Here is a 27320-nt window from a genome sequence, read left to right on the forward strand (position 1 = left end):
TCCAGGGGCAGGAGGGGGTTTGTGAGAAAAGCGACAAAGTAGCATTTTGAGGGTCTTTACATAATAGATTTCTCAAACACATAATTCATGAATATTTCATTTAAATTTTCATTAATTTGGGTGTTTTTGCTACCTGAAAAAGTAACGTTATTATGTCCTGTACACCTGCAGGCCTATAGATAACATTATTCATATTATATGGACAATCTGCAGTCACCGGAGACGATCAATTTCTAACAAATTTCATACCACATTATTAAAAATCAACAGTTAGATAAGCCGGCAAATATATAATGCAATGCATGCTATAGCATTTTGTGATAATTGGGAACGATTTTGTGAAATCATACGGTTTTAAAAAGTAGACCTTTTAGAATTTGAGAGAGGAGGATACGTCCGCAGCCTCTGCACCCCCACCCCTCCCCCCTGCCTATGGGCCTGAATACATTATAATTTCAGCGGCGGATTCCAGGCCTAGCCTAGGTCTAGGTAGACCCTAAAGCCTAGGCTATGCCTGGCCTAGTTAATAATACAGGAACTTGTACCGCGCCTTTTGTCAAGGCAGTTAAGTGAGATTTCTTTAGGAAAACAATGTTTCTTGAGAAGCCGACGAAGTCGAGGCATTTAGGTATATATCTAGACTTAGGCCTTGTTTTTTGACAAGCCCGGGCACATGTACCTACTACCCTAGCCTTATCCATAGCCCACTGTTTATTAATGATTTCAAACACTTAATTTTTTTATTAATTGTAACGCTTATACGCACCCCCCTCCCCCGTTCAAAATTGTGAATGGTTACTTGTTGACACCGTCCAAAAAAGCTGTGAAACTTTAATTCAAAATAGAGGGCGTCCACTTGAGTTGCACTGCCATTGGAGTTTTGCATTGCCACCAATGTTTTGCACTGTGACTCAGTTTTGCACTGTGGCTGTGTTTTGCACTGACTCTCAGTTTTGCACTGTTACTCTGTGTTTTGCACTGCTGACTCAGTGTTTTGCACTGTGACTCTCAGTTTTGCACTGTTACTCTGTGTTTTGCACTGCTGACTCACAGTTTTGGCGCTGCTGACTCTGTGTTTTGCACTGTGACTCTGTTTTGCACTGGTGACTCTGTGTTTTGCACTACTCAGTTTTGCACTGTGACTCTGTGTTTTGCACTGCTGACTCTCTGTTTTGCATTGGTGACTCTCAGTTTTGCGCTGCTGACTCTCAGTTTTGCACTGCTGACTCTCAGTTTTGCGTTGCTGCCAATTGTATTTTGTCCTTTTGGCGTTCCATACTTTTGGCGTTCCATAGGGAACCTGGTGGCGATTTTTTTCCCCGTACGAAACATTTGCATGAAACTTCACTCGGGCCATCTCGGATTGACTCGAGTGAGTACGATACGAGGAACAAGAGCAGACACTTCGCAATGTCGTGACGCTCGAGTTTTACTATATTGCTCTTTCTATGTTTACCTACGGTAGGCCTATGAAATTTCACTGACTTATGTGATGTACGTCACTGTGTAACTAACCGTGACCTTCTTGGATGTTATTAAATGTTAGTATATTATCTACAACAACAACAGCTAGTACCTCCTGTTATACAGTGTAGATAGGTACAGTTATACCAAAGGCTAGAGAGAAAGAGGATAAACTATTGGCCTAACTACAGGCTGAGGTCTTACCTAGGCCCCTCCTTAAACTAGGCCTAGGGTCAGGCTGACACAACAGTCACGCTTCACATACTGACATGGACTGAAAGGCATTACATGTAATTAACTTGGTCTAGCCTTGTAATCAAGAACCTGCCGATTACTATGCCTAATATTAATAACTAGCTCATTTTTACATTCATTTGATGTTTTGCCATTTTGGCAGGTCTTATGGCATCCAGTACCGTATATTAGAGCTGCCTATTCTCAGCTCTTCTCTTAATTTGAAAATAACTGTCATTCTGTTTTATTTGATCAGATGAAGAAAAACGCGCTTTTCCTTACTCTTTGTGCTTTTCCCAGAAAGCGTTTTTAGTAGGCCTAGGTAATTTATGCAAAACCTAGGCCTAACTAAAAAATTAAAATTGTCATAGTATGTAACTCAAGTTAAAATAACACTTTTCATTACTCGTGCACCTTAATCAAATATTATATGTCATTTTAAACGACCCATTGGTATTAACACGGTAACATCAATGTATTTAAAAAAATTAGACAGCGACGTTCTCTCAGAAGTTGTTCTGTAGACGTTTATCTGTTGATGACATTTTGACCTCCTGAATTCTGCAATGAGACTTTCGGGTCGATTCAGCCGAGACGGCCCGAGTGGAGTTTCATGTAAATGTTTCGTACGGAAAAAAAAATCGCAACCTGGTGTAGCGTAAAGTACATAATTTGCGTCGCGCCATCCAACAAGAACGCGTTTCTCAAATATCAAACGGGAAAGTTGACACTGTGTGGAAAGAACTCAAGAAGAAGAATACCTGTAGCACCATCTGGTTCATTATGGATACGATAATCGTTATTTTAGGAATATGTTCGATCTTAGTGGCTTTGATTCTTTTTATCGTTACAAAGGTCGGGAAAAGTAAGACAATGGTTTTCCTTGTTATATATGAATAGGCCTAGTTGCAGTATGGTTTATTATAGATTGGGTTAGACTTAGGCCTAGGGCCTAGGCCCTTTTCTGTGCCTGCTGTCTTGACTTGTTGTCATTTCCCTCCCTCAAGTTGTGGCGGACATGGACCCAGCCTAGACCTATTTGTTAGTTTATGAACTCCCTGGTTTAGGCTATGCGTAAATCAAGATCTGATCCAAACTGATATTGTCCAGCCTTTTTCAGGAATCGATAGACATCGTGAAGTGATGACAAACATTGCGAATCAACGGTGCGTAACGAACAGAAATAAGATAAGCTTTTTTGGGCTGATTTTCTGACATCATGTTATTTTAAAAATCATAACTCCATAACAGGGCGTCGTATCCAAATATTTTTCCAGCAAAATGTTCTTAAAAGACCAGTCTACACCACTATATGATTGAAAAAATATTGAAAAATGTTTTTGACCTCTGAAATCAAGATGGAAAAAGAAAAGCCTATCTAAGTAGTGTATTAAAGTAGGACAGTGCAGTAGTACTAGTAATACTCTGGACTAGCATTGTTTTAGTTACCATGAGAGTTTCCTGTATTAAAAACATGATTTACTATACTATACTTCTTTATAAAACATAACTTGTACTTTATAATAAGAGAAATCTGTATATTATCGGTACCTGGAACAGTAACAACACGAAAGTGCTATGCTGCTGCACTGTAATTATACATTTTTTTCTTTGTGTCTTTGTTTTTATGTCATAAATTGTTTGGCATCATTTTGGTTTTGTCGTTTTACCTTATTGCCGTTTTGGTCTATTGCCGTTCTGGTCAAAATGTGTTGCCGTATTGGTCATTGCCGTTTTGACTTATTGCCATTTTGGTATATTGCCATTTTGTCCAGAAGCCAATAATACAGTATAGGCAAGGCCTATGTGTTTTATTATTGCTGTCCTAGGGCCTAGGCCTATATGTCCACCATTTTTGGCTATTATTTATTATAGGAAGAATTCAATTTCTGTCACAGCTGGAACTCAACTTCTTCCAGACCTAGGCATAGGCCCCAGTATAATAATTAATAGACGACTTTAAATAGTCATTCAATAGTGCCAGACAACTAGTGGTGGTGAGTCTTGCTGTTCGATGTGAAGGAAATATAAAACAGATTTTTAATGGTGTGACTATCCCACTGCCTTTTTTAAAAATAAGATTAAAACAAAATAAAAATGTAATAAATCATCACAAGTCATTTTTTTCATCAGGCAATAAAAATGCAGAACAAGAAAGACCTGGTAGAGCAGCCCCTGTTGCCTGTGACAATGCTGCAGGGGGTAAGTAACTGTGAAAATGATCCTGGGTTCGAATCCTGTGAAAGACCTTGAAGTTTATTATACTTGTGCCATGTTGCAATTTGCAAGTATAGTCGCAGTTGGATGGGAAATGAAAGATGAACATATATAAAAGTGTATACATTCAAATATGTAGCAAATACCCAGCCTGTGATTTGCCCATAGTGGGATATGAATGATATATCATTTTGCCTATTGGAAAATCCCAAATATTTTTAGTGTGTACAGAGACATCAGTTTTGTATGTTTATATTTATTTTTGAACTGAAATATATATTATATAAAACAACTGAGTTAAACCTGAGCATTTCTCGCAACAAAAAACTGTCCTACGAACTTCAAAATGACTTGTTTACTTGTTTGTATAGATGCTGGCTAAAAAACAAACAATATAAATGTCGATGATGGGAGAGACTATAATAGCCTCACCATGTATTTAAAAATAAAAAAGAATATATTTCACTTGATTATAGTGAATAAATTTAATTCAGTATATATTTTGAGGAGAAACAATATGTTTTTTTATATCTTTCAGGAGTCAGAAGAGGAGCAAGGAGAAGAGGACCGAGGATGGTGAGAGAACAAGTTGAAGACGATGATGACAGTGAAGGTGAGCATGCAATGTGATGTGTGATTCAGGTGTGTAGCCTGCTAAAAACCGGGCATTGCGGACGATGGTCGTCGGCCAACGCGATTCTATATAAAACGCAACACGACGACAAATGTGCCACGGATCGTTTTTAATGACGATCAGTTGAGACTACCAACGACAATCAGCAGACGGTGTCATGTCATCTATCGCTCGTAGATGGTCGTACGACCATCGTAATCGTACGACGCATTGAGTTCCCAGCCTAACACTTTTATTTCAATCTTAACCACAATTTTTAATTTATGTATTTATGACAAGTTTCTGGAAAACAAGGTTTCAGACTCTTCACAGAACCAAAGTGATCATTGAAAACTAGAGCCTATGCTGTTATTATTGTTGCTATTATTGTAATTAATTGTACTGAACAAAAATCAAATGTATTTTATTACTGTTAAATCAACCAATACATTGACATTAACCTGTATAGATGAATACTATCAAGTTATTATTAACCATATCATCTTCATCATCATCATTTTCATCATCATCATCTTCATCAACATCATCAAAATTATTAATTGATTATTTTATGTTAAATATTATAGAGTATATTAATAATTTAATATAATGGTATTATTGATGATCTTTATTTTCTCTTATCCTAATTAGAAGAGGAAGATGACATGTTGAATTTTAACTTAAAGATTGGTAAAAAGAAGCGGGAAAAGATGGAAAAGAAAGAGGAAAGACGAAGAATGCGAGAGGTGAAGTAAAATAAAATGATTGTATACGGTTTATCATGTACATTCTAGTCAGTATTCCATACGGGATGCCAAACGACACACTACCTGTTCTGTCATACAAAATCGTGTTTGTAAGCGACAAATCATGTTTTGTAATAGACGAAACTTATTTGGTCTTTGCAAAACATGTTTTGTCTATTACAAAACCATGTTTGTCTATACAAAACATGTTTTGTAATAGAAAAAACATGTTTTGTAATAGACAAAACATGTTTTGTAAAAGACAAAACATGTTTTGTAAAAGACAAAACATGTTTTGTAAAAGACAAAACCATGTTTGTTTGTACAAAACATGTTTTGGAGACAAAACCATGTTTGACTGTACAAAACATGTTTTGTAAAGACAAAGCCATGTTTGTCTGTACAAAACATGTTCTGTAAAAGACAAAACCATGTTTGTCTATAAAAAAAACATGTTTTGTAATAGACAAAGCATGTTTTGTAATAGACAAACCATGTCTGTCTTTAAAAAACATGTTTTGTAATAGACAAAACCATATTTGTGTTTTACAAAACGTGTTTTGTAAGAGACAAAACCATGTTTGTCAGTACAAAACATGGTCTATCCCCTGAAAAAGGTAGTGTGTCAGTGTTCTCCCTAGCATCATGGGCAAGCGTCATGGTGAGTGTTAAGTCCACCATAGTTGGGACTGACACAAGGTATTTTTAATAATTAGAAGGCATTGAAATGTCCTAAATTGCACTTTAAGTCTATATAAAAACAGGGAACAGTTGATATAGGCATCATAGAAGATGTTTCAAGCATCATGGCCAATTGTCAAGCATCATGGGGAAAGTCCCAAGCATCATGGTACCATGATGCTTCAAGGGCCTGGGGCTTCCTAAGGTCGCCTTACGACACAACTTGTTATGCCATATAATTCCACTTTGTATGTCCAATTTTATGTAAATATAGCATTTCCAGTTAAATTTGCTTGACTGTAGCTATGATTTTTTTCTTCAATGTTTTATGAATGTGCAATAAATACCTTAAATATTTATTGCCACAACCAATTATTATGGTATTTATAATTGTTGTTGTTGTTGATATTATTACTATTATTATTTTTATTTTTAATATTATTATTATTATTATTATTATTATTAATACACGTCTTGTAGATGGAAGAAGAAGACCGTAGAGAAAGAAAGGAAAAACAAGAGAGGGAAATGGAGAAGCTTCGAGAAAGGGATAAATGTGCTGAGGAGGAGGAAAAAGAAAGGGTACAATGACTTGCTATATCTTTTAATATTTAAATTTATTGTATAAGCCAATCAAAATGCACAGTAGTGGAGGAGGCTGCACTATGTGCTGGTTTGAATATGTATCCGATGACCAGGGGTGATAATAACATCGCCAGCACCTTGTATGCATTGGAAAAAGGTGCGGTATAAATCTCTATATTATTATTATTATAATTGGAGATAATCTGCCAATTGTATGACTCCATTTAATGTCTAATGCCTTTGATTTTAAAACTGTGTTTACATTGGATAAATTTTGACCAAAATGGGTAACTTTACCTTGGTTAAATCATACTGTTTTATACGTTAAATATGCAGTAGAATTTGTGCTCTGTGTACAATATCAAATATTATGTAACAAATAAGTGTGATGTGCCCATATTTGGATGTAATATGACATCATCATGCCCATATTTGGACACATCACACAAATTTGTCACATAAAATGTGACAGTGTGAGCAAACCTTAAGATTGTAAGGTTTTGCGCATTGCCATAAATTGTCATTCTAATCTTGTATGTATTCTGTGACTGTATAAGTTGAAATATATATTTCATTTCAGGAAGAAGAGGAACGGTTACGAAAGGAAGAGGAAGAAAAAAGGGAATATGAAGAATATTTGAAACTTAAGGAGAGTTTTACAATTGAGGAAGAAGGACAAGAAACGGTCACATCTGTAGAGGAGGTAACTATTTTATTTTATATGGTTTTAATTACTCTCATAGTTGTCCGAAGGAGAAGTCAACGGTATTTCAATGTTTGTGTGTCCTGTGTTTGTGTGTCCTTCAGGGCGCATAACTCAAATCTACTGGACCAATTTACTTTACAAATTTTCACTCAAATTCAGTGCTGATCGGAATTAAGATGCGGATTTTAGAGTGTCATTTATATATTTTCCGGCCGCAATAGACCAACTTGAGCAGGTCTTTCGACCATGTCGATTGGCTAGGCCGAGCCGATCGAACCAGACATACCTTTTGTATATTCATTACATAGACAATTAGAGTCTGGTAATCAGTTTAATGATCTTTTTAAAATAAGTTCAATTAATCAACTTAATTATAGTCATGTCTGGAAAACGAAAAGTGACTATGAATATTTATACTGTACATTAAATTTAGCATAAAATGTCACAAAATAAAAAACCCATTTCTTCAAAATTTTATTGTTAATACCTTGTCCCAATAAAATGATAGACACAGGAATTAGTCAGTACGTCTTATCTCTTTTTTTTTTAATACGCAGATTTCATCTTTGTTCCCAAAGCTATTATGTACATGTAACCAATAGCTCATCACCCCAATAAGGTACCTTTTCAATGTTTTTTCACATTTATGGTTTCAGGCGGAAAATATGCTACAACAGTTTGTTGATTATATTAAGCAGAAGAAAGTAGTTTTATTAGAAAACCTGGCTGCAGAATTCAGCATTAGAACACAGGTAAGCTGGAACTTACGGGTGATTTCATCATTGACATTAATCAACATGCTATAACTTTAAAATGTAGACATCCTTAATTCTTCATCTGTGATTGGGTGTTCTCTACAGTAAATCCTTGAATAAGTACCGCTCTCGAATAGCGCAGCTCTCAAATAAGCACTGCACCAAACATGATTTTTTTTTTTGCTAAGCGCCGCTCTTGAAGAGGCGCTGTGACCCTTTTTTGAGATTATTCTATTTTGAATAAGTACTGTGGCGCTTAATCAAGAAACACTTTGTTAAACAGGGTTTTAAAGACAATGTAAACAGTGTTAAAATGAATAAATTCAATTCAATATATTTACAGTTTTTCAATCAATGTATCGTGAACATACATAAGTCATAAATTTAGATAATAAAATTCAATTAATTTGGATCAAGTTATAGAAGCTGTGTGGCTTGTCTCAATTGACCCTTACAAGAAAGTACAAAATAAGATAAATAAGATTACTGAAAAACACACATGATATACGCACATGCACACACACGATGAAGACACAAACATATCTTCGTAAACATGTTTTTATGATGATGTAAGGCCTACAGTATGATAGGCCAAACAAACTACGGGAATACTGTAGGATAAGTAACATGGGAACGAGAATGGAAAAGCACCACGCCAATATTTTTTAATAAGCGCCGCACTGAACTCTCCACAGTGGCAGCGTCGCTTATTTGAGGATTTACGGTATGTCTAATAATATAGCCCATTATATAAATGTCTCAATGAACATACTTTCTTATAGCAAGGACACTAAAAAGTTAAAAAATATAGGTAGTAAAGCCATTTTTGGCTAGAAAATCCCTTGTTTTTTAAGGCCAGACACCGATCATGTGTAAATATAGAACTGAGCATAAAGTGGTATAAAAGCAGTGCATTAATGTTTTTTGGAAGCACACTGGAAAATCAAAGTTTGCTTGCAGCCCTCAGTGTTAAATCAAAAATTCGCTTTGGCCTACCGACCCATTTTTATGCCTACTCCTGTATAAAAGTAACAAAATGGAGATTAATAGAGAAGTCTCATTAAAATGTACTGTATTCAGTGTTATAGTACATCAGCTCATGTTACTGTAAAGTGTTTTTTCTTAAACGAATATTGGTTGAAGCATTTAACTTATTACTTTTAACTTGCGTAGGATGCAATTAAACGTGTTCAGGAACTACAAGAAGAAGGTCGATTAACTGGTGTCATTGATGACCGTGGAAAGTTTATCTACATATCCCAGGAGGAACTTGATGGTTTTGCAAGATTCATTCGCCAGCGAGGGCGTGTGTCTATCACCGACCTTGCTGAGGCTAGCAATACATTAATTAACCTTCAACCGGATACTATAAATGTAGAACAAGTTGTTAGTTGAGGAACCATCTCAACATCAGGAGTGCTAATTTTCCTACCCTTTTGTGTTCGCGGTTTGTTTAAGGTCAATTTTGGTCGCTGTCTCACTTCATTACCTGATGGGCTCGTTTGTTCATTTTTTTCATTTAATTTATTTTTTCATTACACTTATAGTGCATCAATGATTATTAATTAAAATTATTATTGATATAATTTTTTAATCATTTAAATGTCCAAACTTCATGTAGTTTTTGTATTGATGACATTCTTCTTGTTTATTATTACTTCTGTTTTAGTATGTATTACATTTTTATTTGTACACTATTGTTATAATGGTATTAAAATAGTTATAATAAATAGTAAAGGACAATGTTTAATTACTATTTTTATTGGATTTTGTTACAAGAGTATTAATGGATGATGATGGTATTTTAATACAATTTTCCATATAGTATTAGGAAGTTGTTTTTAATTTTCTTTTTTTTTTCTTACTTATGGGGTAATAGCCTGATGTTATTTAACATTAAAGATGAGGATAGAAAGTATAATCAGGCAGGCACATGTCATCAGTGTGAGAATAATTCATCTAAAGCTGGCATGAACCAGTGGGGGCACCAGTAAGGGGTGGGGGGCCTGGAACCTCCCCCATCGTCCTACACCACAACGAGGTCGTTGACCAAAAATGTTAATTTCCTTATCCAACTATCATTATTTTTATTGCCATTCCCAAATATTGTGGTCTTAAAGCACATTTTTGGGCCATACTAAGTCATAAAAACTCTACCCATTAGCCCAACCAGGATTTTTTATTCCGGGACCCTGACTGAGGTTCTAGTCAGCCCCTTGGTTCAGATCACGGTGTCGGACATGTCGGACCCACTTTTTCTGGAGCCACCACTACATTACAGCTCCATTAATAGCAGTAACATTCTGGGTGTCTGCCATAAACCAACTATTCCAAGTAAAATGTTGGTCAGGAGAAAGAAAACAGATTACTCTATTATCAAATAAGTACCATGGTGATTATATACAAGTCTCCCTCTAACTAAAACCACTTCAGGGACTGGGATTTCCATGGTATAGCCGCTTTGGTCTCTAATTTGAATAATAAAGATAAAAAACATTTGTTAAGTTGGGAACTGAGAAAAGTAGTCTTTAATTGGAGGTGGTCTTTAATTAGAGGGAGACCTGGATAACACTTTCTGTAAGTTTCAGTGCAGCACTTTTTCAAATGTAGTGCTTATTTGAAAGTGTTGCTGATACTGAATTGTTAAAATTTTACTGTGTGTTGTACATAGGCTTTTCTGCTATAAGACTGCAATTTTAGCATTATTAATCTGTGAGAAATAAGTTGTTTAATATTGTCCTGATTCTACAAAACATAAAGGCATGTTGAGTAATATATACTCTTGAAAAACTGCCCCAACATTTATTTAAAATAGAAAAAAATATCTATCACAAGCGTTTTAGACAGTGGGGCTTATGATGTTCGGTCATTTACGTTGCTTAACTCAATATTTTCTCATGATAATCATAGTTAAGTAGACATGTTTTACTTTCGTGATATAAAGACCAGCTGATGTAGTATCCAATTGAGACTACAGTCACAACCAATCAAAAGAAGGAGAATACTGAATAGTTACATTTCAACAAAGATAGAAAAATATGTTGACCCATCAACAGTATGATGTGGGATGCTCCTTAAAACCCACTTTTTCGATTTGCACTTTCACCATTAAATTGTTTAACTTAAAGTCTTTTCAACCCTTTTGTTGATTGTTAAGCGCTTAGAGGCGTCCAGTATTTTGCGCTATATCAAATTTAACATTATTATATTATTATTTTGCTCAATTGTAAAGAAAATACTAAGAAAACATTTACATTAATTTTACATTTTAAAATCTAAGGTGATGAATAAAATATTTAATTTCAAGAAATAGAAGTGAGACTTCTTGTAACTGCGTTTGATTATGGCATTTCCACACCTCCGTACCGTACTATTATTTTACAGTACCATACGGCGGGTGATCCGAAAGATAGTACCAACATTGTTATTCACACACTTTGGCATTGCTTGACCTCTAGAGTGTACACTTTCTGTAGTTTGTTATATACAAATTAGTAAATGTTCAGCTGTTACCTAGAATGAAGAGAATTTGTTTTTTCCCTATATTATTCGGTATTCATGGACAGACGGGGGTATGCACTCTATTGAGTTACAGCCCTAGTTTTACTGTACAATTGTTTTAGTATCAAAGAGTAATTCTATATACTGTACTCTCAAATCATATATTTATATTTAACCCCTGGAAGTCTAGAAATTCGTAGTACAGTAATGGTCTTAAAATTCCAACTTCTTGTGTAACAACATTAAGGAGCAAAAAACAAGAAAAACTACAAGGAATGTTTTCAATTCAACACATTTAATTAATGTTAGGATACATGAAACATAGTTGTGGGAATGGCATAGAAGCCAAGGAATGTGGCAGTTGTCCCTTATGTACACTACACAGGTAAAATAATTTAATACATACAGAAAATAAAATTTATGATAATGAGTAAACAATTGGAAGGTTCAGCAATGTATAACTTGCGTATAAATAAGTAAAACATCTTTATATACAGCATAGTTACAGCATTCTCTACTCCACCTAAATTAAACATAGGCCCTCTGTTGAAAATACCAAAATTGAATTGCTCAATTTGTACTGTATATTAAATAAGTCTACTGAAAATAGGAACAAGAAACAGTTTCTTCAAAGTGGAAGGATGTTTATATAACGTCATCATTGTCTTCTGTAGAGACTTCTTGCATGAAGTATAGTTATGGGATAAAGCGTCTGTATATCATTGAAAAACTTTTTTTTTTTTATCTAAGACTTCTAAAGTTATTCTTTAAACAATCAACATATATTTTGAGAGCATTTTTGTAGATTTTTTGTTTAGCAATATATTAAAAGAAAATAATATCAGTAAAACGGAACGTTTAACCAAGATGTTCTTAAATATATTTGTAAGATTTTAAAAACATTAAAATAGCATTTCTTTCATAGAATTAAAAGAAGTTTATTTCTAACAAATTATACATAAACTTAGGAACCTGTCCGTTATAGATATTTAGTAATGTTAAAATATTGAGATGTTTAAAAAAATTCCCGAATGTTTTTATATATGGTGAATAAACTTAAATTCTCTGGCGGCACATTACTGTCGTTTAATCAAAATCAAAACAAAATCAGGTGAAAAAAAGGCGGCCCGAATATCGTCATAACATTATTAGATTAGAAATAAAAAGGTGTTGATAAGAGAAATATATTAATTCTAATAATACTAATGGATTTGTGGGTTTTTCTTCTGAGATACAGTTTTGGTAACTGGTTCATCTAAAAAGTTCCATGATTCACTCGTGAGACTAGAGTTTACAGAGTTACATGGAAATTTAATTTTGAAGTTATAAATTATAATTTTTAACTTTAGTCTACGTATATTACTTGATGTGTTTAATGATTAGTATGTGCATGAACCTGTCACAATATTTTGTTTTGTCACCCATCGTTAAAAGTACTAAATCATAAATCATTTTTGCGGATAATAAATACGATATCAGTGGTGAAAGGTATCACTTTTATTCACTGATACTTCTCAAATTATTAACATAAATTGCCAAAACAAAATAGGGCCCACTACAGACATCCATTGTCGGCAAATAGCTACTCATTCCTACCTTCCACGTAAATAAAAAAAAAAACAGGGGTATTCCACTATTTTCAGTTTAAAAGTATTATGCCTATGAGTAATAATTTATTCCAGAACAGTGGTGAATGTTACAAAAATAATATAAGACATTCCTTATTTTGTGAAATATCATTATTATTATGCTTTTGAAAAATACATTTTCTCTGTAAATGTTTTTCTCCAATCTATTCTTCCTTTGGATTTCAGTATCCCTGTAAATTCTGATGGAGTGACTGAGTTCTCAGTTGCTTGTTGGCACATACGTAATGTTTTACTTCCACTTATTTTAGAATTTTCTTTTGCTTTCACTCTACTTTGTCTTTTGACATGTTGCATCTTCTTCAGGAAGTCGTAGCATGTGATCAAGCCACCGAATCATAAACCTTGGAATAATTGTTGTTTGGTGAATATACGCATAAGTTGGGCTAATTCAAGATCAGTTGGAGTAGACCTCTAAATAAATATGAATTGATGCAATAAGTCAATAGGATGGTGGAACAAGTGAACTGTATAGTATATCAAACCATGTGTGTAAATTACTGTTCTATAAATTATATCTTTTTGTGACCTCCTCAGAATAATCGTGGTACGTAATAACAAATCTTGTATTCTTAAATATGTATTGTTCCATACGTACTAGCATTACAACACAGTATACCAAAATAAGGAAGACCCCACAAACTCCACATTACTTTCATAAAACTTGATCAAAGTAACGAATTAAAAACTACCACACAACAGCAGTAAACATAGAAAATTGTATACATAGCTATTATAAACAAACATTTCAGTACCAAGTAATTCTTATTACCGGTATAATTGGAACTAGGCGTACAGCTATTGACTTGTGCAAGAAACATATAAAAAATCTTAATACTGTAGATGCGATCACTGACAATGATCTGGCATAAGTGGAGCACCACCATAACTGGCAGTAGCCAAAACATATCCCTCAAACTTAACAGCTTCATGGATCCGTCACTGAGGATATCTGGCTTTTTATTTCATCAGGCCACTGACAACCTTACACGAAATGAACATTGTGAACTACAGAGGAGTCTTTACACAAACCCATGAAAAAGCTACACTGATCATTATGGAGGAGATACAAGTGATTTTAACTATGGACAGCGCATTGGTTAATATTTGGAAAAAGAAAACCTTTTTGCTTCTAAAACCATTTTTATTAACAATACCAACCGGTCTAGCGAGGAGTTGGATGAGGCTGTGAGTTTCACGAGCTGTCACCATATAGACAGACCGATAAGTGCACTGTCACAAAAATATTTATAAATTATTAAATCGATTCTTTAAAAAAAATACCGGTAGGCTTATATAACAAGTGCCTTAAGAATACACTCCCAGTGAGAAATAAAGGCAGGAGCATAACCATGTCACGTAGAAGGTGTTTGACTATTGTATATGGCGCAGCAATCGCTAAGGTCAAGTAATTAAGACACAAGATCAAAAATACTATAACAATACCATTTAGAAATATATTTTCTCCATGAGCAATACAGTATTTAATTAAACAACCAAAAAGCTGATATCCTTGTCGGCGCACAAGCGCTCTTTATCGCATAGTTCCATGAACTTTTCTTTTAGGCCTATTTGCAAACTTGCTTTAATATCGTTCTCATCAGTATCGACTACCGGTACGTATTAACCTCTGGACAGGTCAATATATTGCACTTTTCAAAGTGGCAAATGCAGTTTGACACCCCATGTCCAAATTGACACTCTTTAATTCAGCAAGTAACCATAGCAGCGTACCGTAGCGACACGTTTATGTATTAGGTTTCTGGACTTAAACTGCCCTTTCAATTGATTTAATAGTATCATACTATTTTTGCATATGCAAGTTAATATTCACTTGAATGTGACGCTTGCATTATTAGTATTTTCATTTCACCAAAACCAAAATACATGAAATGTGACATACCGGTGAGACAAGAGTGAAAAAAATAAAGGACGTGGAACTGGATTAGCCATACTGTATATGAGATAGGAATCAAATGAAATCCCTAGAAAACGATGAAGTCCAAAGGAACGAAAAGTAGTAAGGCTACATACTGTAGCACCTATAATGACTGAGAAGAAAAGAAATTGGTGGAGGTCAGACGGAAGAGTTGGAAAGAATTTAAATAAGTGGTTAACAATCGACGAAGATGGAGAAAATTCGGTGAAAGCTCTGCAAGTCACTATAGGCACGAGGATGAAAGATAGATAGATAGATGGATATAAACAGATAGATGGGTGGATGGACAATTGGATGAATGGATAGAAGATAAATATAATATAGGGGTCTTGATTATGTACATTCATATTAAATTTTACATAGGATGAGATTCTGAGAGAAGAAAATGAGTGTTATCAATTTGGTCATCGTTTAACTTTGTCCTTAGTTTTTTCCGTTTTACCAAATCCAGGGGCATTTGGGGGTTGTAATTTGGGAAGCGTTTGCAACTTTTCCCTGGAATCCCAGCAGGAAAAGTAGGAACACGAAGCATGTGAGTGCCGTCTCGTACCATAGAATTTTGCACCAAGGTAGGCCTATCATCCAAATCAGAATCCGAATAACTTAGTTTTAGATTGTCTTCATCCTGTCCCTCGTTTGCGTTATTTTCGGCATATTTTGTTTCGGAAACCGCATTCTCTGTGCGTTCCTTGTTCGGTTTCGGTTGAACTCCCTTTTCACATTGTTCGTCAAATGTCTCCGATTTTACTAACTGTTCCCCAGCAGTTGTTAGTTTTGAATTCGACCTGTTCAGGTCAAACCACTCACCAATCTCCTGGTTAAACCTCTTAACCCTGTTATGGTTCCAATGGTTGTGGTAGAAATCTGACTCATAAGGTGTACTTGCGTGTATAGGTATCGACCGCAATCCGGGTGGAATAAAGGGACTTGTGTTGTATGAATGTTGGTGAAACGGTATTTTTTGATGACTGGCAAAATAATCGGGATAATTGTAGATCGAATTGTAGCAGTCGTCGCGGTGACTTGGATATATCTGGTGCGACTTTTCTTGCCACATCTTAGCGCGTTGGTCATGATAGTAACGTTCAGCACCGATTCGTCTCAGCTTATTTTCATTTATTCGGGTCCCATTTGGCGGCATATTATGTAACGGCATTGAACTTCTAAATGATAAATCTGTATGAATAATGAAAGAAATTTGTTATACTATATTTTATTTATTTCTTCTTTACCCTGGGTAACCCAGTGCAACAAGCGTTGCTATCCTCCAGGGCCCAGCAACACACATAAATCAATAACATTTCAAAAAACCAATAATTCATTAAATATTTTAAAAATATTTAAAATCAATAAATTAATATAAATTGGACCTGCTGTACTACTTATTTAAAATAAATGTGGAAAAATGCATAAAATAATTTCAATTATTGGGTTCAATAGGTTGAGTAATAAAGTTTGTATCCTCTGAATTGAAATCTTCTGAACTACCTCTTGTATGCAGACTATTAACTCTGACTAAATAAGTGAAAACACGAAGGTGATAGCAATCGCAAATTATTTATGTATGCATAAATATAAGTTGATGACGAAGAGGATGGTGACGGTCGGTGAGAACAGTGATGACATGATATTATATAGCCAGGCCTGGTGATTGGGACCTACAATAATGATGATCGTCGTGATCATAGATAAATATGATGATCATCACATGAATACAGCTTCTTCCTAGGCCTAAAACTAGACATACCTTGTTCATTTCCGTACAGTGCTTTGAATGCTGCAGATGGACTACCGGTTAACATGCAAGCGCCCTCGATAATTCTAAAAAGTAGAATTAAACTTTGTGAAATTTTGATTAGATATATCATATTTTTAGTATCATTTATTACATTATTATTGCTTATTACTACTATATTCATTATTACCGCACTAGACCTATTGTTTTAATTTTTAATCCCTGGTAAACTTTTTAAAGTAAGTTAGTACTATATTATGTTTTTTTTTTTTTTTTTTTTTATTGCATATCTGCAGCTATTTAGTGTGAACAGGGGATATTGTTCAAAATTCTCCTTAATCATACAATCTTTTTTGTGTTGTTTTGATTTGTTTTGATTTTGTTGGTTTTAATGATTTTGATTGTTGTAGTTTTACTGTGAATGCACCATTGATGTGATGTGTGCCATTTTCCAAATAATAATAATAATAATAATAATAATAATAATAATAATAATAATAATAATAATAATAATAATAATAATAATAATTAGGGAGGCCATGATTCATGAATCATGGCCTCCCTCTCTTTATTCGGAGTAACGTTCATTTTATGTTATTTAAATATAATCAGTGCATCTGCAGGTCTGCTTAATATTGAAGTCCTAAAATTGACGCAATTTAAAAAAAAAAATTGTTAATTAATTTATTAATTTTAATAATTTAACTTATTGAAATATACAAATTATTGTCCTTTAATGTTCATGGTTAAAGGGTGGAAGTGATCTTTAATAATTCACTAATACATTGGGTTATGCTGGTTATGCATTAAAGATATTGACAAGGTCCAGCATTTGCACAGAATAAGACTGCCAGGCTTGTAATCGCATTGCATGCTCGGACTCACTCAGCCTCTTAGTACATAATCGGCTCCACAGTTCGCATAAAGTGCTACTGTTACTTTTTTAATCCAAATCTAAGCCAATCCCAAGCCACTGCTACACCGTACTTGCCGGTTAGGTATCTGCGTATACATGTGAATGCGACGCTCTCCCAGCAGCGGTTGGTTAAACATAATTTAAAGTTTATATTATTAAAATAGTATATCTGTTGAATATACATTTATAGTGGAAGAAGTTCGCTACAAATTACAAAATACCTAGCCATTACATCAATAGGTATCCAATAATAATCCTAAAAATCACATTGGTTTCGCTAAGTCCCGTATTAAGCAATTTGTGGGACATGATCGTAATCTTGGCTCTTTTGCTGATTGGTTAGTTAGTAAGATTTTCATCCTAAGAGATAATCACCAACATTTCATTATACCCAATTATAGGAAGTATTCAAACGAGAATACTTACGCAGTGACGTCGGTATCACGGAAAGCCTTAGCGAATGGGTTGTTGTGTATTTTCAACTGTGTGATGTTCTCATTCTGGTAGGCTGTCACTGCGATGAAACTCGTCATGTCAAATGAAAAGTGAAGGGCTTCACTTAAAGCGGTGTTATCTTTCTTTGGTTCCTTGGTTACTACGATACATGGTTTGTATTTATGCATTGAATGAAGAAGGACTTGCTATATTGATGGAAAGGAAAATATTGTAATTAAAATATTACCAATTATTGTTATTATTTTTACTATTATTATCAACAACATCTGTATGCATACTAGAATGAAATAAAAAAGAACGTCGTGTGTTCTAAAGTCTGGCTAGTTTCAGGATTTTCATGACTGTCTTCTGATGTAATTCCCAATGCGTGAATTACCATTGTATTGGATGAGAATTTTTAAACATAGGCATATGTAGGCCTCCGTTTTCCTGCTTTTTTAACAGGGTTTTTCAGACCGGCGCTTTGGTCACTTCGTGCTTCGATCTTTATACAAACTTTGCCCAAGTTACCTTACCCTTACCATTCGGCTGCATTCGAGACGACAGTCTACCAGAATGCTCTGTCGCTCATTGCTCCACTGAGGTCTTCGAGGCTGAGTCCGGTGTCTCTGGCAATGGTGTAGGGGAAAGTGAGGGGGAAGGGGTGGCACCAGGATTACCCGCGGGGGTCCAAGGTCTCCGACGGGTGGGTGGGGGTGTCCCTGACGAGAGGGTAGATGTCCTCGAAGAGAGCAAAGTGTACGTGTAAAAATATTTCAAAGGTCCACATTTTGACAATTTATGGGTTTCAAAAGCTTATTTAATCGAGTCTTCCTATAGGCCTATGTAGATTTTTTTTCCTCCATGACGAATTGTGCTTCAACAGATAGGCCTAGTAAGTGAAGCAAGGATGTTTCCAAATTATGGAGGGTGTAGTCGGGTTCGGGAGTTTTTAAGTTGCCGATTTTGGATAGGCAATCCTTTTTTCTCCGTAAAATTTATAATTTCAAATTTTATTTATTTATTTATTTTTTTCAATATTTTGATTGGCTTTTTTTGGTCCTTTTAACTTTTATAGAATACAGGTAATTAAATGTATTTCATGTATTTTACCTTATATCATTCATTTTTAAAAGAAGCCCCCTTTTACTTTGCAAGAACAGTCTCTAAAAGAATCCCATCTCGAAAAGAAGCCCATCCAACAATCCTAACAAAGGAAGGACGCGCCCGGGGCTTCTATCCAAGGTTGTACGGTATATTAAAGATGTGCGTATTAAAATATGACGTTATTCTACATATTTTGAATATAAAAAAACAGGTAATTACACTTTTATGTTAACGCAATGTGCGTTTTGTAAAGCGTTTCAAACTAGCTACAGCTATGTTAAACACAAAATTACCATGAAATTATTTCATTAACAAGTTTTTTTCGCCCTCGATTTATAACATTACGCAAGGTATACAAACAAAAGCGAAGTGATTTTCGCTGGTTCTGGTTCTTTAGCGTAATTGTAGGGACTCTCAACATCATTTTCGCTATTTCCGCTGCTTTCATATTTCGAGTCTCACAGACGTCGAGTTAGGCTTTACGATTTTTTTTTACTTCATGATTTCTTTACTATGATTTTATTTTTCATGTATTTTTACTTTAGACTATAAGATTTTTATTTATTCATTTATTTATTTATTGTAATTTCAACATCGCTTTTTATTCAATGAGGAAGCCTATGTTCTGTTTTACAAACAGAAATAATAAGGGTAGAATACAACCCCACTCCTAGCCGTCAGCTTATTGTCGATTGCAGTTTGAACGATCCGTTGCGCACGCGTCGTGGCATTCTAAGCTCTTTATAACGATCCTCCGTTATTATTATTATTATTATTATTATTGCTATTATTATAATTGTTATTATTATTATTATTATTATTATTATTAATAATAATAATATTACTATTACTGCTATTTTTATTATTATTAATAATAATAATAATAATAATAATAATAATAATAATAATATTATTATTAATAATTTTATGTTGTGTTGTGTTTTTAAAATTGCTTAAATAAAAAAGAAAAAAAGAATAAGCTCACCTTAGCTGCTTTTGTTTCTTTGTTGTTCGTAATCTTAAGCTTAGCAAAACTGATCTCATTCTTCATCCAATGAGCACCCGAATTCGGTGAGTCCACGTGGTGCTTACTGGTGTTAGCAATCTCAGGATCGGCAAGCCCGACGGGGATCCATTTAGAATTTATAAACTTGTATCGCCTGTCGTCTTCGCTGCGAATGTCAATTTTGACGGAGTAACAAGCCGCTGGGTCCATGCCCTCAACTCGAACGCTCACGTATGGAAACATTCGCCTGAAATCAGTAAATAACATGTGCCTCTGTCTTTAAATTTGCGTAGAGCTAATTAACATTAACTAGACAAGAACAATTAAACATTCAATATTTAAATTGCTTAAATTATTTTATAAAATAAAATTAGGCTTCAATTGATCATTCGAAAAAAAAAGAAACCACTTTTCTCACCAATATTTGAGTGTATCAACAGGTAATTAATTGAAACCTTTCGAGAAAAAAAAAGTCCACAGTACCAAAACCATTTTCTTTTCTTTTTTTTCTTTTTTTATAGATCTATGAGATCTGTGTCTCATTGAAGTTGTGGATAAAAGATGGTAATAAGCCCCCCACCCACTACTCTTGGTGCCAAAAATTCGAAGTTGGATAGATAAGGATCCACCCTCCCTCATTGGACCGTAGGTCCTGTCTCCCGTAAAACAGCTCCTTGATTGCCAGCTGAGCCGGGGCCCAGTCGTGAGAATCTTAATCACGGGAAAAATTGTCTTAATAATAAAAATCACATTTAAGTTAATGCTCCTCCTCATATTTGTTCTTATTTATTTTTTCACCTTTATTCATGCATTTCTTCATACGCTTCAGTTCGCTAATTTATCATGAAATTCATGGCATTTGTTCTCTCCTATATTATAGTAGAATTTGCTTGTAAGCATTGTTACACGGAAGTTGTTACATGGTTGTCAGTAATTCCTCCATGGTCTGTACGTGTTGTATTGTACTGCAGAAACATGTTTGTATCCAGAAAATGTGGAGGAGAAAACTAAACACATAAGAATGACAGTGATAGCTTTTCGGGATGTTTCAGTTTAGAAATTAATTCACACGTTTCACTTACTCACCAACCTGCAAGTTTTTTCTTTTTTCAAACTTGCCTTTCGATGGGCATAAATCAAGTATCACCAAATATTGTTTACGAATATACTACACACGCAGTACCAGCGTTTAGGTCTAACCAGTTAATGAATCAACAATAAATCAACACATTGCGACAGTGAACTAAAAATGCTTGATTAATACTTAACTACGATTAATGCTATGCTGGTATTTTGCAGGCGTGAATGAATTTGCCCTTTTCACAAATTAGGCATATATGTATTTTTTGTTCACATGTTATAATATTCGTTCATTCATTCTGGTTGGCTAATAAAAGAATAAAATTTTACATTGCAGCATTGTACTGAATTGCGTCAAGCTATCAAACAGATATCAAGCAAAAAAAAACATTCACAAAACAAAGAATAATAATTAACAATCATACAGTATGTACATGCAAAGGTATTAAATATAAAAATTGGTTACAAAGACTAAAATCTACAAAAATCACTAAAAAGACAATTAGTATAGTAACATTAAGTTCTAATCAAATTAACTTTACAAAGTTACGATAAAATGTTATTTCTTAAATAAGAAAGATCATTAGAAGTGAAATTAACTATGGAATTACAATTGACAAAATCTAGATATTTAACTAATACAAAATATTATTATTGATGGTATCCTTTTCTATACTTATTTTAAACGAATACGAATATTTACTATGAAAATACAAGACAGATCTATGAGGCAATCCAATTGATATTCTATATGAAATTTAAATTGTATGCCTTTGAGATGATTTCCCTGATGATCTTAAAAACTCTTTTCGTGTTTACTCTTTCCACGTCTTTCACAATAAACTTAAAAATGTGTCTTTCATAATAATTCTAATTCACAAAGCATTGAAAATAATTTTGATTTACATTAGAATTACTGTATCTTAATCTTATTTATACCATTTTTATGTTTAAATATTTTAATTATATATAATGAATTTCAAATATATTTTTTTTTAAATTTCCTTAGAGTTAAAATATATTTCTGATCAATGATTACATATTTTGTTATATTTCTTTTTGTATTCCACTAGTTAGATAATTGCTTTCTGTATTTTGTTAAATGTTGTTTCATATTATAATTGACCTATTTTTATATATTTTTTAAATTTATAATTTTATGTTAAACTGGATGAGTTAGGTTCACAGGTTTTGTGTTATAGTGATTTAGTTCACTTTTTTGTTCCTGCCGACTCCACTAATTTATTGTACTTGTATTCTGTATGTATTCCACCATTGTATTGTACTTAGTTTTTTGGCAAAAAAAGAATAAGAATAAGATATATTACTGGCTTTTTAAAATGATTAAACTAATGATTATAAGGTAGAAGATTGTTTGTTTACGAAGAAGGAACTAATACGTAATACATGCATATTTTTTTATGAATTGTAAAATAAATTTATAGGCTAGGCCTATTTTGATTATAAATAAAAAGTAAGAAATAAGATTATTGGCTTGAACAGTACCTTCCAGACCGATTTAGAATCATCTCAGTTCCGCACTTGTTGAATGTCTGCCAAAGTTCGGAGTTCTCCAACGTGACCGTTATGCCGCCGACTGAACAGGACGGCGGTTTCAGATTTTCTCGTGTCGCTCCGTTCTCTTTGGCGATGTCTGCTTTATCAGCTTGCTGTACCTGGTGAGACGTCATATATTTCGGGTGAGAACTTTTGATATTTGATTTTGATAGACCTACCCCGCCGGCAAGTGAATATGGGGAGAAAGAATAATTTCGCAAAAATTCATGTTTGCGCTTTGCAATCTCTCGCTCAATGGCATCATAATTGGGAGAATGCGGATCATCATCACAGAATGTTGAATTTCGACCGATATAATAATTCTCCCTCTGGTGAAAAAATTTCTGTTCTTCGTTTAATGTCTCAGATTCAACACTTGTGAATGTGCGTCTGCCATACATCAAGTTGTTTTTTCTTAGCTTCTTTGCTCGCTGGTGGTAATACTTTTCATGACTTTCCGAAAGTTCGGTTCCCAGAATATTGTCAATCGAGAAAGGTGTAGCATCCGACGCGTGTGACATTTCACCAGCGAAAATGACTAACGAAATAGTATGACAAACATCAAGCCGGGAAAAAAACAGAATATGACGAATAATCGTAAAGCGGTTTTGTTTTATTTGAGAATACCTGCAAAAGACAATTGCATTAACTAGTTGTCTGCGCGATTATGGTGCGCAGAACGCGTTAACTCGACGATGTCTTTGTGTTCATTAGTGATCCCTGAGGGCGGGAGTTAACCACGGCTGAAACTAGACCTTATGGCGTATCATTGTATTTATATTTTATTCTACAAGTGTCATTAACATCAGTTATATTGAAATCCCCTCTTCAGATTCATTTTGAAGCCGTGTTTAATTGTACCCGCACCTCTTATGCGAACCATTCACTTGGTACTCTATCATTGTAATGTCTGATTTAATATGGTTTTATTTTAGCAAACATCATTACAAATAAAATACTAAAAGAAAAATAAAGTAGGCCTACAAACCGTGTCAGTCTCAATGAACACATCATCAAAGTGACGTCACAACCATAATTTTCTTAATTTTTCGTTTTGGCCTGATAATAATAATTACAACGTTTGGCTGCGTAAATTTATTAGGCAAACTTCAGTAATAAGTGTCCCCCCACCTGTCTCTTATACACATCTAGATGTGTATAAGAGACCGATCTCCTCTTAAACCTGTCTCTTATACACATCTAGATGTGTATAAGAGACAGTAAACATACAAGTAAGTACCTGCATCGGTGATAATATTTTAGTAGTAAAACGCATGAAGTAAAGGTATATATTTGCCTATAAAAATGCACAAAATGTTAATTTATTCACATCCAATTAGAATCATCCATGACACAACATAGGTGTATATCGATGGGATACGAACATGCGCAGTTCAAACTACGAATTGCCTTCTTGTGTGAAACTTACACAAGCATCCTAGAGATTCAATTGATTTGAGAAAACTCGTTCTTGGCTGGTATTAATGAACGCTGACATTACATCGAAGCTGTGGCATAACTGGTTTTAACTCTCACTGAACAAAGCCAGGGCCCCCAAGCCTTAATGGGGCCAGGGATACTCATCGTCATTAAAGCCGGAAAATTAGTTAAAAACATCAAATTATACGCCCTCAAAATGTCTTAAACATCAAAAGCGGGCGGGCGGGATTTCCCTTTACTCCACTAAGTTCTACTCGGGCTCAGCCCCATTGTCGTAGTAGGGTCCAAATATGCCCTAGCCTGGGCCTCGTGCTTTTTTGTTACGCCACCGGTCAATATTGGTTAAATTAACATTGAATTTCTCATGATTTCCACTCTAAATATTTTAATTGAAACTGAGGCCTACTCTAGCTACTCATGCTCTAATAATCAGCCTTAAAATTTAATCTACAAGAATGAACCACTATTCTAAAAAGTTACCATCAGAATCAGGGGCGGCGCCAGGAATTCCCCGACGAGGGGTCCCAGCTCACCAACAATGGGTCCCACTCCCCCCCCCCCCTCCACCCGGTCGATGAAATAACAGATTGTCGGGGAAAAATTCAATTTGTCGGGGAATATTTTTGAATTAAATTATAATGAAATGTTGTGTTAATCTATGGGATTCTTTATTTAAAAAGGATGTCGGAGGTACTAGTCCACCTGTCGGGGGTACTAACCCCTATCGGGGGTAGCAGCCCCCTGTCGGGGAAGAGCCGACGCACCACTGTGAAATTCCCAGACAGGGGGTCCAAGTGGGGGGTCCAGAGGTCTGGACGGGGGTCCTTCCTCCCCCCCCGACCCCTGCTAGCGCCGCCCCTGATCAGAATGCCAATCAACATAGGGCCTACATATTATGGGTCTAATGACACTCAAATCAACCTTTTGCCTTACAGTCGTTTTTTATTTTTCTTTAAAATATAAATGTAAAAATGAGACATACCATAATTTTCGACACAAGCAGCGAAAGCTAACTCAGTCATTGGGCAGATTCGCAACTCTTTTACTTATATGAATTATAAGCAGAATTTTGTAAGGCCTAATACCGGTACTTTCAATCATGGAGTACGCTGATTAAGTATATGGTCTCCATACTTACAAGATATCATAAAATTTGAGAAAGGTACAACAGCGTGCAACTAAACTTGTGCCTGAACTTACAAACGGAACTTGTCTTATCAAGAGCGTAAGATTCAGCTTGGGCTACCAACACTACAAGAAAGAAGGGAGCGTGGTGATCTCATCGAGGTTTTTAAAATTTATTTATCACACTTCCTTCTTCAAGTTAGCATCCGAATCCGGTCCAAACATAACTATAAGGGTTATCTTACCAATTAAGCAAGCCGAGATGGGAGTCAAATAAAAGAAGCAATTTATTGATTCTAGAGCTAGTAATAAATGGAATTCCTTGGGAGTCAAATAAAACAAGCAATTTATTGATTCCAGAGCCAGTAAATGGAATTCCTTGCCAGAGAGGGTCGTTAGCCAGTGAGAGAGTGAATACCTAGACAATTCAAACACGCAAAAACCAGTAGGTCCACTGATAAGTTTAAGATAACTTAGTATAAAACATACTCCAAATAAAGTAAGACTAGTCATTTGATTCAATATTTCGATCTTTTATTAGATCATCATCAGGAATTCAAACATTACAAACATATATTCCACAAACATGCATGAGAGAAGGCAACTTACGAGTTTAACTCGCAGCCTCTTAAACTTTACTACGGTAAGCATTTACTAAGGTAAACGATTTATTTCTAGCAGGCCTACTGCATAATAAAAATATTTAACATTCTTATTTGTATAGTTATTCGTGTGAGTTATCGACATTACTGGGTTAATTCCAAAAGGTTAGTGAGCCAGGGTGTCTATCAGAAATGTTCCCCGAGCGAGTTTAACGGTCTTTGTATGTGAACGGCCGGTATAGGCCTACTATTTTTATACGTCCATAAACTTGCATTGACATTTGTTCCTCCTAAATTTTAACTGATATTATTAATATCCATCCTGAAAAAAGTAGCCTAAGCATCTCAAATTGTTGAACAACATAAATAAAATTTATTTAAACGATTATTTCGTCTTTATTCTAATATAAAATTCACAATTGGTAAACAAAAACTTAAAAGCGTAAAAAGATGAAAGACATTTTGCGTGTATACACTGCAAATGCTAACACGGTTCAAAGTCTTTCAATTCTCGTATACCATGTATATATAAACATTATGTAAAATCCTATAAAGTTCATGTAACTTAATTGTAAATTAACATAGGCCCTAATATAACCCTGGTTCTGTTTAAAGAAACATTTTTTTTTTTATAGTAGTTGGTTAATTAATGTTGACGCGATGACATCATTTAGAGTTTTTGCTTTATATCGACATCAGTCTTTTGTTGACAGTAATTACAATCTAAATCACTTTTACACATTGAAACAAAATACAATTGTGAAATTAGCTATACTCAATACTAATTACATATTGAGCTATTTGACTTCACTTAGATAAGCTAAAAGCAATACATAATTGACGCTCTCGAATGTTGTTCACAATATTGTGTGAAGAAATATATCTGCTATTGTCATCATTCAGCTAGTTCTCATCAGTAGCCATCTCTTCAAATTATAGATGTTCATTGTGGTAATAAAAAACGTGAGCTTCTAATTAAGAGAGATTCCCCTTTTAATTGTCTTGGTGTTTAATTAATCACTGAAAGAACACTGATTCTCACAGTTTCGTGGATGCGTCCTTGTTCTTTGATTTGGTATTGGATAGAAATTGATAAGCTTAAAAATAATGGTAATGACAGTAAAATTTAAAATAATAATAAAACCAAGGGAGAAATTCAAATATTAATAATAATGATGATCAATAAATGATAATAATATATAGCTGCATAGACAGATTTGTATATATGTA

General features: G+C 34.5%; 2 protein-coding genes across 3 annotated transcripts; one reads left to right on the plus strand and one right to left on the minus strand.

The window, feature by feature from the left end:
• The first annotated feature begins 2434 nt into the window (after positions 1-2434).
• On the plus strand, positions 2435-11128 carry LOC117111019 (DDRGK domain-containing protein 1-like). 2 transcript variants are annotated; one of them, XM_033253880.1, is made up of 9 exons: positions 2435-2563; positions 3832-3900; positions 4454-4528; positions 5180-5274; positions 6436-6537; positions 7121-7243; positions 7903-7998; positions 9175-9419; positions 9460-11128. In XM_033253880.1, the coding sequence occupies exons 1-8, from the start codon at positions 2482-2484 to the stop codon at positions 9394-9396; spliced, it is 864 nt and encodes a 287-aa protein (XP_033109771.1). In that variant the 5' UTR covers positions 2435-2481; the 3' UTR covers positions 9397-9419; positions 9460-11128. The 2 variants fall into 2 exon arrangements, with proteins under 2 accessions (XP_033109771.1, XP_033109770.1); XM_033253879.1 differs by having other exon boundaries at positions 9175-11128.
• On the minus strand, positions 9852-23570 carry LOC117111018 (eomesodermin-like). Its single transcript, XM_033253878.1, has 5 exons — positions 22873-23570; positions 20266-20533; positions 18165-18379; positions 16835-16908; positions 9852-16263 (listed from the first exon to the last, which is right to left on the minus strand). The coding sequence occupies exons 1-5, from the start codon at positions 23442-23444 to the stop codon at positions 15443-15445; spliced, it is 1950 nt and encodes a 649-aa protein (XP_033109769.1). The 5' UTR covers positions 23445-23570; the 3' UTR covers positions 9852-15442.
• Between the last annotated feature and the right edge of the window lie 3750 nt (positions 23571-27320).

Source organism: Anneissia japonica, unplaced genomic scaffold (genome assembly GCF_011630105.1).
Source record: "Anneissia japonica isolate Jap-2015-1 unplaced genomic scaffold, ASM1163010v1 scaffold573_len2283161_cov171, whole genome shotgun sequence".
NCBI lineage: Eukaryota > Metazoa > Echinodermata > Crinoidea > Comatulida > Comatulidae > Anneissia > Anneissia japonica.